This window comes from Scyliorhinus torazame, chromosome 5, assembly GCF_047496885.1.
Source record: "Scyliorhinus torazame isolate Kashiwa2021f chromosome 5, sScyTor2.1, whole genome shotgun sequence".
Taxonomy (NCBI): domain Eukaryota; kingdom Metazoa; phylum Chordata; class Chondrichthyes; order Carcharhiniformes; family Scyliorhinidae; genus Scyliorhinus; species Scyliorhinus torazame.
Window position 1 is genome coordinate 271588318 of NC_092711.1, and position 14297 is coordinate 271602614.

Below are 14297 nucleotides of genomic sequence, written 5' to 3' on the forward strand. Positions count from 1 at the left end.
CCTGCCTAATAAAACACTGCTAAAAAGACATTGTGGACATTGCAAGCAAATACACAAAGTCTGTGCTATTTTTAGATTTCTTTACCCATGCAGTATGGTAGCAGCATGGTAGCATTGTGGATAGCATAATTGCTTCACAGCTCCAGGGTCCCAGTTTCAAATCCGGCTTGGGTCACTGTCTGTGCGGAGTCTGCACATCCTCCCCGTGTGTGCGTGGGTTTCCTCCGGGTGCTACGGTTTCCTCCCACAGTCCAAAGATATGCAGGTTAGGTGGATTGGCCATGATAAATTGCCCTTAGTGTCCAAAATTGCCCTTAGTGTTGGGTGGGGTTACTGGGTTATGGGGATAGGGTGGAGGTGTTGACCTTGGGTAGGGTGCTCCTTCCAAGAGCCGGTGCAGACTTGATGGGCCGAATGGCCTCCTTCTGCACTGTAAATTCTATGATAACTATCTATGATAACTATGTATTGTCTTCATTCTAATTGAATGCAAACTTGGAAAACATCTCACAGAATTGTGCTTAGGAGACAACATATACCTTAATCTAAGCACTCTGGCACACGTGTAAGTGTAAAGTCGCCTTCGTTACCCTTTGAAGGGGAGAGCTGACTGGTGGTGATTTAACCTGAGGATCACCACACCTCAGGCGAGGGGCCAGGTTGAGAAGGTGTAGCCTTCATGAATAACATCAGCCAGTATCGGGATTGAACCTGCGCTGCTGGATCTCGCTCTGCAACACGAACCAGCTGTCCAGACAACCTAGCTAAATCAGCCCTAGCACACACAATGCAGGGGACCCACAGAACTGCCACCTTGCAGGGAATTTTCACAGGCCTGCTCGACTCTGCAATTTCCCCACCAATACGTACGCCTGCAGAATCTCCACCCTCAGGCTCGGTATTCTGGTCATGGTGCAGAAATACCAGCACGGTGCCACTGCTGCTTTGGCACCATGAGTAACTGTCATCCAGACAGCTGACCTTGCATTGTAATTCAAGGTCAATACTTTTGAATACTATTGCAGATCTGTAGGTGCTCAATGCATGACATGCTGGGAAAGCACCAAACTCAAGAGGACTAGTTATTGACATTCACAACTATTAAAAGGCTGCTAGTCACCTCAAAGTTGCACTGCTACTGAACGAGAGAAAGATTTGGAATAAATTACAATTTTGTGATGCGACTCAGAATTCAGGGCCTGTGGACTTCCGGTTGCGGCTATGCAGAGCTAAGTCGCACGTTCGGCAGCTCCCGCTTGGAATGGCCTTTTGGGCTCTTTTCAGGGCCCCCAACGGAATTTTTTCGACATTTCCCGGTGTGGGAAGAAGACTGCAACATTCCCCCGACAGTGTATGGCTTGGACCAGGAGCGGGGCGACTAAAAAAGTGGTGGTGAACCCAAAGAAAGTGCGAGGGAAGAAGAGCAAGATGGCGGCGGGCGGGGACCAGGCAGCGTGGATGCAGTGGGCGCAGGAGCAGCAGGAGGTTATCCAGCGCTACTTCAGGGAGCTCAAAGCGGACCTGTGGAGCCGATGAAGGCTACTATCGATAAGCTGCTGGAGACTCAGACGGCCCAGGGGGTGGCGATCCGCGAGGTCCGACAAAAGATCTCTGATAACGAAGACGAGATCTTGGGCCTAGCGGTAAAGGTGGAGGCGCACGAGGCGCTCCACAAGAAATGGCAGGAACGGTTCAAGGAGATGGAGAATCGGTCGAGGCGGAAGAATCTGCGGATCCTGGGCCTCCCGGAGGGGCTGGAGGGGTCGGATGTGGGGGCCTATGTGGTCACCATGTTAAACTCGCTGATGGGAGCAGGGTCCTTCCAGGGGCCCCTGGAGCTGGAAGGGGCCCATACGGTGCTGGCGAGCAGGCCCAAGGCTAACGAGCCGCCGTGGGCGGTGCTGGTTTCATCGGTTCGCTGATCGGGAGTGGGTACTCAGATGGGCCAAGAAAGAGAGGAGCAGCATGTGGGAGAACGTGGAGGTTCGAATATATCAGGACTGGAGTGCGGAGGTGGCGAAGAAGAGGGCCGGGTACAACCGGGCGAAGGCGTTGCTGCACAGGAAGGGGGTGAAGTTTGGCATGCTGCAGCCAGCGTGACTGTGAGTCACCTACAAGGACCGGCACCATTATTTTGAGTCCCCGGAGGAGGCGTGGGCCTTTGTTCAGGCCGAGAAGCTGGACACAAGCTGAGGGTCGGGATGGGTGGTCGGGGATTGCTGTTGGTGTGTTACATTTTGAGGGGGGGTTCTTTGCTCTTGTTTCTTTTTGGTTCGGTGTGGGTGGTTAGGGTGGGTTGGGCACTGATTTGGTTGGGTCTGTCGGGTGGGTTCTTGGAGGGAGGCAAGTAAATGGAGTAGGAGTGGATGGCCGGTAGGGGGGTTGAGGCCCCGCGGAGGAAGGGGAGGCCTGAGTCGGGGGTGAGGGGACTGGGCCTGTTAAAGGAACTGCGTCAGAGGTGGCGGGGCCGGGCAGGTGGAAAGCCTGGGCTTTTTCCCGCGCTGAAGGCTGGAGGGGGCGGGTCCGGGGCGGGGAAGCGAGGGTTGTTTCCCGTGCTTGGGATGGAAGGGGGAGGCGGAGAGCCTGCTGATGGGTAATGGAGGAGGAGGGGATGTCCAACAATGGGAGGAGTCGAAGGTGAGGCGGGAGTGTCCGGGGTCAGCAGGAGTTAGCTGACTTGCGGGAGTGCAATGGGGGGGAGCAAGGGGGGGGGGGGGGGTGGGGGGAGCAAGGGGGGGGGGGGGACGACGACCGGGTTGCTGCTGGTATGGTCAAGGGGGAGCTGGAGCGAGTAGGGGGGATTGAGATGGGGGTCTACCGCCGTGAGGAATGGGCCGGACGTGGGGTGCAGGCGCTTGGCTGGCCGAGGAGAGGTTATGGCTAGTCGGCGGTGGAGGGGTAGCCCCGATCCGGCTGATAACCTGAAATGAAAGGGGACTGAACGGGCCGGTCAAGCGGGCTGGCCTCTTGTGGGTGGCATTCATCTGTACTACTGACTCTGGCTAGGCAAGTTCATGACTAATAAAGCCTTATGTTCACTCGCTCTCGCTGCCTCTCTGTGGATTGATGGTACATCACCACCCATACTGCCTTCCGCGGGAGTTCACTTCTGCCATCATCACAGAGGTCTACATCCCACCCCAGGCGGAAGTGAAGAAGGCGCTTGATGAATTGTACACCACCATAAATAACAATGAAGCAGGATTCATTGACTCTGTCTGCACCTCCCGCTGCCTTGGAAAAGCAGGCAGCATGATCAAAGACCCTTCCCAACCAGGTTATTCTCTCTTTCAACCTCTTCCATCAGGCAGAAGATACAAAGGTCTGAGACCATGCACTAACAGATTCAAAAACAGCTTCTTCCCCGCTGTTACCATGACCCTCTTATAGACTGAATTGATCTCTCTATGCATCTTCTCCGTATGCTTCACCCGATGTCTATGTATTTACATTGTGTATTTATTGTATGTCCTATGTTTCTCATACATTGAACGATCTGTACGCAGAACAATACCTTTCACTATACCTCGGTACATGTGACAATAAATCTAAATCTAAAACGAATTCCTACTTCAGAGGTTATGGACAAATTGTGGTCCTTTCTTAAGAAGGGCTCCGCAAAAGCAGATGGCAGGAAGGATCAATAATATTTCATGTTGCATACATTATGGAGGCAGATGCACTAGAAAGTTAGATTTCATTACACTGTCAAGTTGGGTGTCATTACACCTATCAATGTTGCCTCACAATGCATGTTCACAGAACTGCTTGATACAGCAACAGAGAACAAGAATAACTAGCACTCTGGTAACAGTTCCCAAGTGCACAGATATACCATGACCTTTTTTGCAGTGCAGTTACGCCTCTTGAGATCGAACCAGATCTCGCGATACATCACCGTCTGGGCTCTGCCCCTGCATGGCTAAGTGAGTTTAACAGCCCACTTAGCCGTGCTGATGCCAGATCGATCGGCCACCCGACATCTATCAGCCTTGCCGAGGAGACGCCAGTCAGGTGCCGTTCTGTACTGGTCCCCACAAACAGGGACCAGGCGGAATGGTACCTTTGGGGAGCGGGAGGGGCTCTCACAGGTGATTGGAGGCCCTCAGGTGGTCGATCTCCAGGCAGGGTGGCACCTTTGCACTGCTAGCCCTGCAGTACCACCTGGGAACCATGGCAGTGCCATCCAGATGCCAGCCAGATGGCCAGTGGCAAGGTGTCAAGCTGGCATTGTGCTCATGCCCGTGATCGGGCCCGGGGGTGCCCATATGTGTGAAGGGCTCGAGGACCTCCCAACAGGTGAGCTGGGGTGTTAGGGAGGGGGTCCAGGGGTTGCATCGGGGGGGTCATGAGATCGGGAAGCCGTTTCAAAATGCTGTCCCAATCCCTTCCTGCTCTGAGGAGCTCCGCTTGTTGGAGCTCTTCAGTGGAGGAGATGCGATTAAGTGTGGCCTCGGCAGGGCGTTTCCTGTCGGTGCATGAAAACAAGACAGTGTAGGTAGTTAGCGGGAGCGTTGGGAGCGACGGCGCTAATTCCACCCAGAATGGCACTCTGTTTTATTTGATTGGGTTGCGCCCCTGATCTTGCCATTTCAGCTATCATAGATTATCATAGAATTTACAGTGCAGAAGGAGGCCACCCGGCCCATCGAGTCTGCACTGGCTCCTGGAAAGAGCACCCTACCCAAGGTCCACACCTACCCCTATCCCCATAACCCAGCAACCCCAGCCAACACTAAGGGCAATTTTGGACACTAAGGGCAATTTATCATGGTCAATCCACCTAACCTGCACATCTTTGGACTGTGGGAGGAAACCGGAGCACCCGGAGGAAACCCACGCACACACGGGGAGGACGTGCAGACTCCGCACAGACAGTGACCCAAGCTGGAATCGAACCTGGGACCCTGAAGCTGTGAAGCAATTGTGCTATCCACAATGCTACCGTGCTGTGTTTGATCCGTTTCTTCCTATCAACAATATTCCGATCCTACAATTGTCCTTAATTAGTCTCAGAATGTGCACCCTGGCCTAGTACTTACAGCACCCTTTTTCACTCATTCCAATAATGGCAAAGCCCAGCACTAACCGGAATATGAGATCAGCATGTGTGGGCCTCATTGGAATTCATTCAATATTTAAATCAGGGCCTTTGCTGAACCTTACAGCCCCAGGTAAAGCCTGTATAAATTGCCAAACTTCAGTTATTTAAAAAAAAAATGTAGAGTACCCAATTCATTTTTTCCAATTAAGGGGCAATTTAATGTGGCCAATCCACCTACCCTGCACATCTTTGGGGTGTGGGGGTGAAACCCACCCAAACATGGGGAGAATGTGCAAACTCCACACGGACAGTGTGCCAGAGCCAGGATCGCACCTGGTGCCATGAGGCAGCAGTGTTAACCACTGCACCACCATGCTGCCAAACTTCAGTTATAAGTATATGTCCTTGCCAACTGCAGGTACAAACACACCTGAAAGCGCTTTTGCACTATCCCACCAACCGCACTAAAAAGTAACTCCACACGAACCTGCATATGTTCGACAAGACCAATCTTTTCCACATATGTTTTGTGCATATTGTCCTAGAATTGTACCATCGACTGCAGAATGACATACATATAACATTTGGAATAGGAATACTTTTCCCATAGCAGTGAAAGATTTCCCAGCAAACAGCTTTCTTGCTGCTGGCACCTTCCAAGCCACCCAAAAAAATGTCAGGCAGCCTGCAGAGCATACAGGTACTGAGACGTCAAGGATAAATTGCCAGAGATGGAAAGGAAACTTAAATAAATTAAGGGGCGAAAGTTATTCAAGTCAATATTGTTTTTTAAATGATAAGGGTGAAAATAATGGAGTTTAGGATAGATAGATAAATCTCCAGCAATTTTCCATCTGAGAGCATTAATTTAACTAAGTGAGAAAATTGCTATAGCAGAGGCCATAAGGTAGGGCGGCACAATGGTTAGCACTGCTGCCTCATGGCGCTGAACATCCGGGTTCAATCCCGGCCCCGGTTACTGTCCGTGTGGAGTTTGCACATTCTCCCTGCGTTTGCGTGGGTATCACCCTCACAAAGCAACAGGGTAGTTGTTATGGGGGACTTTAACTTTCCAAATATTGACTGGAAACGCTATAGTTCGAGTACTTTAGATGGGTCCGTTTTTGTCCTATGTGTGCAGGAGGGTTTCCTGACACAGCATGTAGATAGGTCGAGAGGCGAGGCCATATTGGATTTGGTACTGGGTAATGAACCAGGACAGGTGTTAGATTTGGAGGTAGGTGAGCACTTTGGTGACAGTGACCACAATTCGATTATGTTTACTTTAGTGATGGAAAGGGATAGGTATATACCGCAAGGCAAGAGTTATATCTGGGGGAAAGGCAATTATGATGCGATGAGGCATGACTTAGGATGCATCGGATGGAGAGGAAAACTGCAGGGGATGGGCACAATGGAAATGTGGAGCTTGTTCAAGGAACAGCTACTGTGGTTCCTTGATAATTATGTACCTGTCAGGCAGGGAGGAAGTGGTAGAGCGAGGGAACCGTGGTTTACTAAAGCAGTCAAAACACTTGTCAAGAGGAAGAATGAGGCTTATGTAAAGATGAGACATGAAGGTTCAGTTAGGGTGCTCGAGAGTTACAAGTTAGCTAGGAAGGACCTAAAGAGAGAGTTAAGAAGAGCCAGGAGGGGACATGAGAAGTCTTTGGCAGGTAGGATCAAGGTAACCCTAAAGCTTTCTATAGATGTGTCAGGAATAAAAGAATGACTAGGGTAAGAGTAGGCTCAGTCAAGGACAGTAGTGGGATGTTGTGCGTGGAGTCCGGAGATAGGAGAGGTGCTAAATGAATATTTTTCGTCAGTCAGGAAAAAGACAATGTTGTCGAGGAGAATACTGAGATTCAGGCTACTAGACTAGAAGGGCTTGAGGTTCATAAGGAGGAGGTGTTAGCAATTCTGGAAAGTGTGAAAATAGATAGGTCCCCTGGGCCGGATGGGATTTCTCCTAGGATTCTCTGGGAAGCTAGGGAGGAGATTGCTGAGCCTTTGGCTTTGATCTTTAAGTCATCTTTGTCTACAGGAATAGTGCCAGAAGGGGAGTAGAGGCAACCCCGGTAACTATAGACCAGTGAGCCTTACTTCTGTTGTCTTGGAAAGGTTTATAAGAGATAAGATGTATAATCATCTGGAAAGGAATAATTTGATTAGAGATAGTCAACACGGTTTTGTGAAGAATAGGTCGTGCCTCATAAACCTTATTGAGTTCTTTGAGATTGAGGTGGATAAGGGTAAAGCAGTTGATGTGGTGTATATGGATTTCAGTAAAGCATTTGATAAGGTTCCCCACGGTAGGCTACTGCAGAAAATACGGAGGCATGGGATTCAGGATGATTTAGCAGTTTGGATCAGAAATTGGCTAGCTGGAAGAAGACAAAGGGTGGTGGTTTATGGGAAATGTTCAGACTGGAGTCCAGTTACTAGTGGTGTACCACAAGGATCTGTTTTGGGGCCACTGCTGTTTGTCATTTTTATAAATGACCTAGATGAGGGCATAGAAGGATGGGTAAGTAAATTTGCAGATGACACTAAAGTCGGTGGAATTGTGGACAGTGCGGAAGGATGTTACAAGTTGCAGAGAGACATAGATAAGCGGCAGCGCTGGGCTGAGAGTGGCAAATGGTGTTTAATGCAGAAAAGTGTGAGGTGATTCATTTTGGAAGGAATAACAGGAAGACAGAGTACTGGGCTAATGGTAAGATTCTTGGCAGTGTGGATGAGCAGAGAGATCTCGGTGTCCATGTACATAAATCCCTGAAAGTTGCCACCCAGGTTGAGAGGGTTGTTAAGAAGGCATACGATGTGTTAGCTTTTATTGGTAGAGGGATTGAGTTTCGGAGCCATGAGGTCATGTTGCAGCTGTACAAAACCCTGGTGCGGCCGCATTTGGAGTATTACGTGCAATTCTGGTCGCCGAATTATAGAAAGGATGTGGAAGCATTGGAAAGGGTGCAGAGGAGATTTACCAGAATGTTGCCTGGTATGGAGGGAAGATCTTATGAGGGAAGGCTGAGGGACTTGAGGCTGTTTTTGTTAGAGAGAATAAGGTTAAGAGGTGACTTAATTGAGGCATACAAGATGATCAGAGGATTGGATAGGGTGGACAGCGAGAGCCTTTTTCCTCGGATGGTGATGGCTAGCACGAGGGGACATAGCTTTAAATTGAGGAGAGATAGATATAGGACGGATGTCAGAGGAAGGTTCTTTACTCAGAGAGTAGTAAGGGCGTGGAATGCCCTGCCTGCAACAGTAGTGGACTCGCCAACACTAAGGGCATTCAAATGGTCATTGGATAGACATAGGGACGATAAGGGAATAGTGTAGATGGGCTTTAGAGTGGTTTCACAGGTCGGCGCAACATCCAAGGGCTGAAGGGCCTGTACTGCGCTGTAAGTTCTATGTTCTAACCCAAAAGATGTGCAGGGTAGGTGGATAGGCCACGCTAAATTGCCCCTTAATTGTACAAAGAATTGGGTACTCTAAATTTATTTTTAAAAAGCAGTGACCATAAGAACATAAAAATTAGAAGCAGGTGGAGGCCATTTGGCCCCATTGGGCCTGCTGTTCCACCATTCAATAAGATTATGGTTGATCTTTCACCTCAACTCCATTTTCCTCCCCTTTCCTTGATTCCTTTAGTTTTCAATAATACAATGATCAAATTTATTCAATGTCTGAGCATCCACGGCTCTCTGGGGTGGAGAATTGCAAAGATTCACAAGCCACTGAATGAAGAACTTTCTCCTCATCTCAGTCCTAAATAGCTGACCCCTTAGCCTGAATTTATGCCCCTTAGATCTAGGCTCTCCAGCCCAGAGCAACAATCTAACCCAGCAAGTTCTCTCAGAATATGTTTCAATAAGGTCACCTCTCATTCGGCTGAGCCAGAGAATAAAGGCCCAAATTATTCAATCTCTCTTTATAGGACATCCTAATGCTAAGCAACAACCTCGTGAACTTTTGTTGCACCCATCCCAATGGCAAGTATACCTTTCCTTAGATGTGTAGACCAAAACTATACCAAAGCATTCCAGCGACCCCACCGGGTCGGAGAATCGCCGGGGGCTGGCGTGAATCCCGCCCCCGCCGGTTGCCGAATTCTCCGGCACCGGATATTCGGCGGGGGCGGGAATCGCGCCGCGCCGGTTGGCGGGCCCCCCCCTGGCGATTCTCCGGCCCGCATGGGCCGAAGTCCTGCTGCTGGAATGTCTGTCCCGCCGGCGTGGATTAAACCACCTCTCTTACCGGCAGGACAAGGCGGCGCGGGCGGGCTCCGGGTTCCTGGGGGGGGGGGGGGGCACGGGGCGATCTGGCCCCGGGGTGTGCCCCCACGGTGGCCTGGCCCGCGATCGGGGCCCACCGATCCGCAGGCAGGCCTGTGCCGTGGGGGCACTCTTTTCCTTCCGCCTTCGCCACGGTCTCCACCAAGGCGGAGGCGGAAGAGACTCCCTCCACTGCGCATGCGCGGGGATGCCGTGAGCGGCCACTGACGCTCCCGCGCATGCGCCGCCCGGCAAAGTCAGTTTCGCGCCAGCTGGCGGGGCACCAAAGGCCTTTCCCGCCAGCTGGCGGGGCGGAAATCAGTCCGGCGCGGGCCTAGCCCCTCAAGGTTAGGGCTCGGCCACTCAAGATGCAGAGGATTCTGCACCTTTGGGGCGGCGTGATGCCAGACTGATTTGCGCCGCTTTTGGCGTCGGTCGATGGGCATCGCGCCAATTGCGGATAATTTTGCCCATGATCTCACCAAAGCCATGTACAATTGCAGTAAACTTCGCGACACATGTCCTCCAACCCCTTGCAATAAAGGCCAACGAACCATGTGCCTTCCTCCTTGCTCTCTATACCTGCATGCTAACATTCAGTCTTTCATGTACAAGCAAACCCAAATCCCTCCAAACACCAACATTTAATAGTTCTCACCATTTAAAAAATATCTATTCTTCCAACTAAAGTGAATTTCCCCATATTGTACTTGATAGGCCAGACTTTTTGGATGGGATCTTATCGCCCTGCCGAGGTGGCTTTGGAAGCATGTGGGAAGGGAATATGTGAAAGTTGTGCTTTGGATTAACACATTCCCACTTCCAAGCATTCTTACCAGATTCCATAGAATCCTGACAGTGCAGAAGGAGGCCATTCAGCCCATCGTGTCCACAGTGACCTCTGAAAGAGCATCCTAGCCATGCCCACTCCAGCACCCTACCCCATAACCCCACCTAACCTGCACATCTTTGGACACTAAGGAGCAATTTATCATGGCCAATCCACCTAGCCTGCCCATTTTTGGACTGTGGGAGGAAACCGGAGCAAACCCACGCAGGCAAGGGGAGAAAGTACAAACTCCACCAAGACAGTGACCTAAGACCGGAATTGAACCCAGTTACCTGGCGTTGTGAGGCAGCAGTGCCAACCACTGTGCGTCTCTAGCACTGTACATCTGCTTAAATATGCTCCTTAAACCTACCTCTTTAAGCATGGCTTGCATGGCTTAGTATCAAATTTTTGTTTGATAATCCACTAGCGAAAATGTTGGCGCATTTTTATATTCTGTTAGTGCCTGAGTCTTTAAATTTTTTTTTTTTCTTGTATATTCTTTCCACACTTTTATTTCTCAACCCACAATTCTTCTTTTTCCCCTATGCTAGTTTTCCTGTGCTAACCTGCTTTCCCTGCTGACTCTACCTCTGTTCAAAGACAGTGTGCTTCAGGACTTTTCAGGATGGTTCACCAGGATTTTAAAAAGGTGCATTCAGCCAGTCACACTGTCTCCTGAGTGACCTGCATATTCTCCTGCCTGGGAACTACTGCTGGTTGAAAATTTTCTGATGATCCAGTTTGTCTTGCAGTTTGTCCAAAATTGGAAGAATGAACGTATTTACATAGAGGAGACAGGGGCCCCCAAAGGTAAGTAACACAACAATCCAGAATGACTGCCTTCTTGAACCATAATATTCATCCGAAATAGTTCCTTGCATTGGCACGATTCTTCCATTGTCCCAGCAAATTAGAAACCACTACTGTACTCCACATGCTATTTAATTATCTGTACTTCTACTTAGCCACAAAGCCCTCGATGTTGATTATAACCAAACATCCCGTTAAAGGTATGAATCAACACAGCATTTTGTGTGTGTAGATTTACTAATGCTTCTCAGCCACCGATTTTATATTTAGAGGCAGCTTGCAGCAGTCATTTTGTGTGGAGTTCTCCCTTGTGTGGTATTGTGAATGGAAATTGTGGGTAGATGGCTGTGGATACCACTCACCATTCATAGTGTCACATCAGGAAGAGTACAACACAAAATATCTAAACAAAAGCTTTCGCACATGGGTTTTTAAAATGGGGTACTTGCATCCTATGGGGTCTGTAGGGTCATCAGATCTTTGTCTATCTGGGGCTGGACATATCACAAGCACAATGACTTGAGAATTTTGCTTTGCGTACTTAACTTACATTATTTCTGCTGCTGTATAGTAATAAAATATGTTATCCTCAATGATAACAACAGTTTCTTTTGAACGACTGGCAATTGCTTTTCAACTGGAGTTCAAAATGGGAATCCTGGGAATATGTCAATTTTTGCAACCAATGCTGGTGAGATATCAATGTCTGCAGGGTGCTGGTGACATGTAAATCTTTGCAGAAGATTCTGCTTACCTGCCAATGTTTGGAGAGTTTCCTCACACAAAGTGTTTGATACTTCCTGCTCTGAAGTGGTGACTTCAATGACATAGTGAATGGAAATGTTTATCTACTGAGACTAACTTCCATTTGTGGCATTGTGGGAGTGGAAACTCATGATATTACACAAAGGGCCTTCTGCACAAAATGTCTGCTCCCAGTAGTTCTCAATCATAAAGCGAAAGAAGGCACAACAATGACATATTTCCAAGTGCAATGGTTTTCCCCTTTAGTACACAAGATTATTGCTAATTTGATTAAACATTAACCCCCTTTAAGGTATTCCTCAGATGTACCCGAGATTTAAGATTTACCTGAATCGCTCCTGACCAGCTGTGTCCCAAATCTGCAACTTAATCCGTTTCCCTGGCTCGATCTCCACCAACCTCGAGAAGAAATCCACCCCGACTGTGGGGTCTGACACTTGGGCAAAGCGTCCCTCGGTGAAACGACGGATCAGGCATGACTTTCCCACCGTGGAGTCCCCAATGACTATCAGCCTGAACTGATATACCCAAATAGCCTCCATCTTCTCAGACTTTGTGATTACCTCTCTCCAAAATGAATAAGTCTTTTGGCCCAAAGGGAGCAAGTCTACAGGCAGTATCACAGGTGGTGCCCAGGTTTCTGAGGTTAGCTACACATCAACCATATATCTAGCACACAGACAAAAACAAAAGTCTTCAGGCCCTGCTGTGAGTCTCTGGGGGCAGCAAGAATTGCACCGATTCCTATCCTTTACAGGCAGATTACCATGATCGACTGCTCAAAAAGCAGCAGCATTTGCAGACACTAAAGGATGTTTCAGTCCAAAAATCAGTCCATCCCCTCCTCGATTTCCTCACATCGCCAGAGGAATATCCTGTTTGGACAAGCTTCCAGTATTGCAAAGGGGCTCAGATCAGGGTCCTCTGAAACAGATATTTTTTTGTTGTTGTTGCTGCTGCTGTTATTTTTTATTCATGTGCAGTTGCGTTGTTTTCCCAGCTTGCAGCTCTCACTTTAATCTCTCTCTCTCTCTCTCTATGTATATATATATAAATAATCACACCTCGGATGGTAACTCAAGCAGTCTCCATCTTTAAATCTTCCTCAATATCGACCAGGAGAAAGACATTCATGCAACAGCGGGCTGTCAGAATCATGGAGGAGGGGAGGCAGTTCAGTGAGATTCAGGCAACAGGGAGGATGAGATTTTTTTTTTTTACTGCTGCATGGCCCGCATCGAATGCAAGAATTGGCGAGGAAATTGGCAGCGACAGTGCGCTAGGGTTACAGCCTGGCCGAGCTCCCAGTTTCCAAATAATGGCTACTTGTTCCTTCCAAGGTCGCTCCCATCGCTCTCCTCAGAGAGAAACGGAGCCGCTTCAAGGAAAGAAGAAAATTGATTGCAATTACAACACTCCTGCAAACTGAGCACAAAATATTGAATTTTACTGGCTAATTTCTGTTTTTTTTTAAATCAGTGGTTTTGAATATACATTAGAAAACACACATTGCAATTCTGCTGCTTAAAAACTGATTTGCACAAAAATAATTATTTAAAAGAACTGCAAATGTTACAAATCAATGTAGCGAAAAGCTTACTATCTTGGTTGTAATAGTAGCGATGCCGGTAGCGTCCCCTCACTCCGGGGGCGGCGGACAGAATAAAGACCACGGCGATTTAAAAATATCAAACAATTCAATGGTGAACAGACCGAAAAGGAGGTTCCCGGGGCTGGGCGATGGCAGCCTGCGATGGGTGGAAGATGGTGTCTAGCTTGTCCCCCGGGGATGGGCTCGCAGTCTCTCTCTCTCCTCCCTCTCCCCGCTCGCTGATGCAGGAGTCACAAACTGTTTTTAGCAGGTTGCAGCTCTGGGCGAAAGCTGATGAAATCACTGCAACATCAGCACCATCTACAACGCAGACAGCCTCCTCCAACCCTGCAGCCTGGGCTTGCAATTGCAGTCTGCATATATTTACAGAGCAATGGTGCACATGCTCATTTCAAAGCGGGATTGAGAATTAGTATGATTTTGCCTGCCAAATAAAACAAACCATTTACTTTATGTTTTACTTAAGTGAAAGAGGAACTTTTAAGTTTATAAAATCAAGTTTTCACTCCAGAGCAAATAGATCATTTTGTGTGATAGTAAAACATAGAATCATAGAATTTACAGTGCAGAAGGAGGCATTCGGCCCATCGAGTCTGCACCGGCTCTTGGAAAGAGCACCCTACCCAAGGTCAACACCTCCACCCATAACCCAGTAACCCCACCCAACACTAAGGGCAATTTTGGACTCTAAGGGCAATTTATCATGGCCAATCCACCTAACCTGCACATCTTTGAAATGAAATGAAAATTGCTTATTGTCACAAGTAGGCTTCAATGAAGTTACTGTGAAAAACCCCTAGTCGCCACATTCCGGCGCCTGTTCGGGGAGGCTGTAATGGGAATTGAACCGTGCTGCTGGCCTGCCTTGGTCTGCTTTCAAAGCCAGCGATTTAGCCCTGTGCTAAACAGCCTGTGGGAGGAAACCGGAGGAAACCCACGCACAGCTTACTG

General features: G+C 48.7%; 1 protein-coding gene across 2 annotated transcripts in view; it reads right to left on the reverse strand.

Annotated features, from left to right (window-relative positions):
* Nucleotides 1-13680, reverse strand: part of LOC140421128 (ras-related protein Rab-39B) — a 34630-nt gene extending 20950 nt beyond the window's left edge. Inside the window, exons 1-2 of one of the 2 annotated variants that reach the window (XM_072505551.1) lie at nt 13448-13680; nt 12062-13112 (exon numbers count right to left, since the gene is read on the reverse strand). In XM_072505551.1, the coding sequence (XP_072361652.1) occupies nt 12062-12276 (215 nt within the window). In that variant the 5' untranslated portion in view covers nt 12277-13112; nt 13448-13680. Of the gene's footprint in view, nt 1-12061; nt 13113-13334 lie in introns of both variants that reach the window. The other variant, XM_072505550.1, reaches the window with a different exon arrangement.
* Nucleotides 13681-14297: the final 617 nt, after the last annotated feature.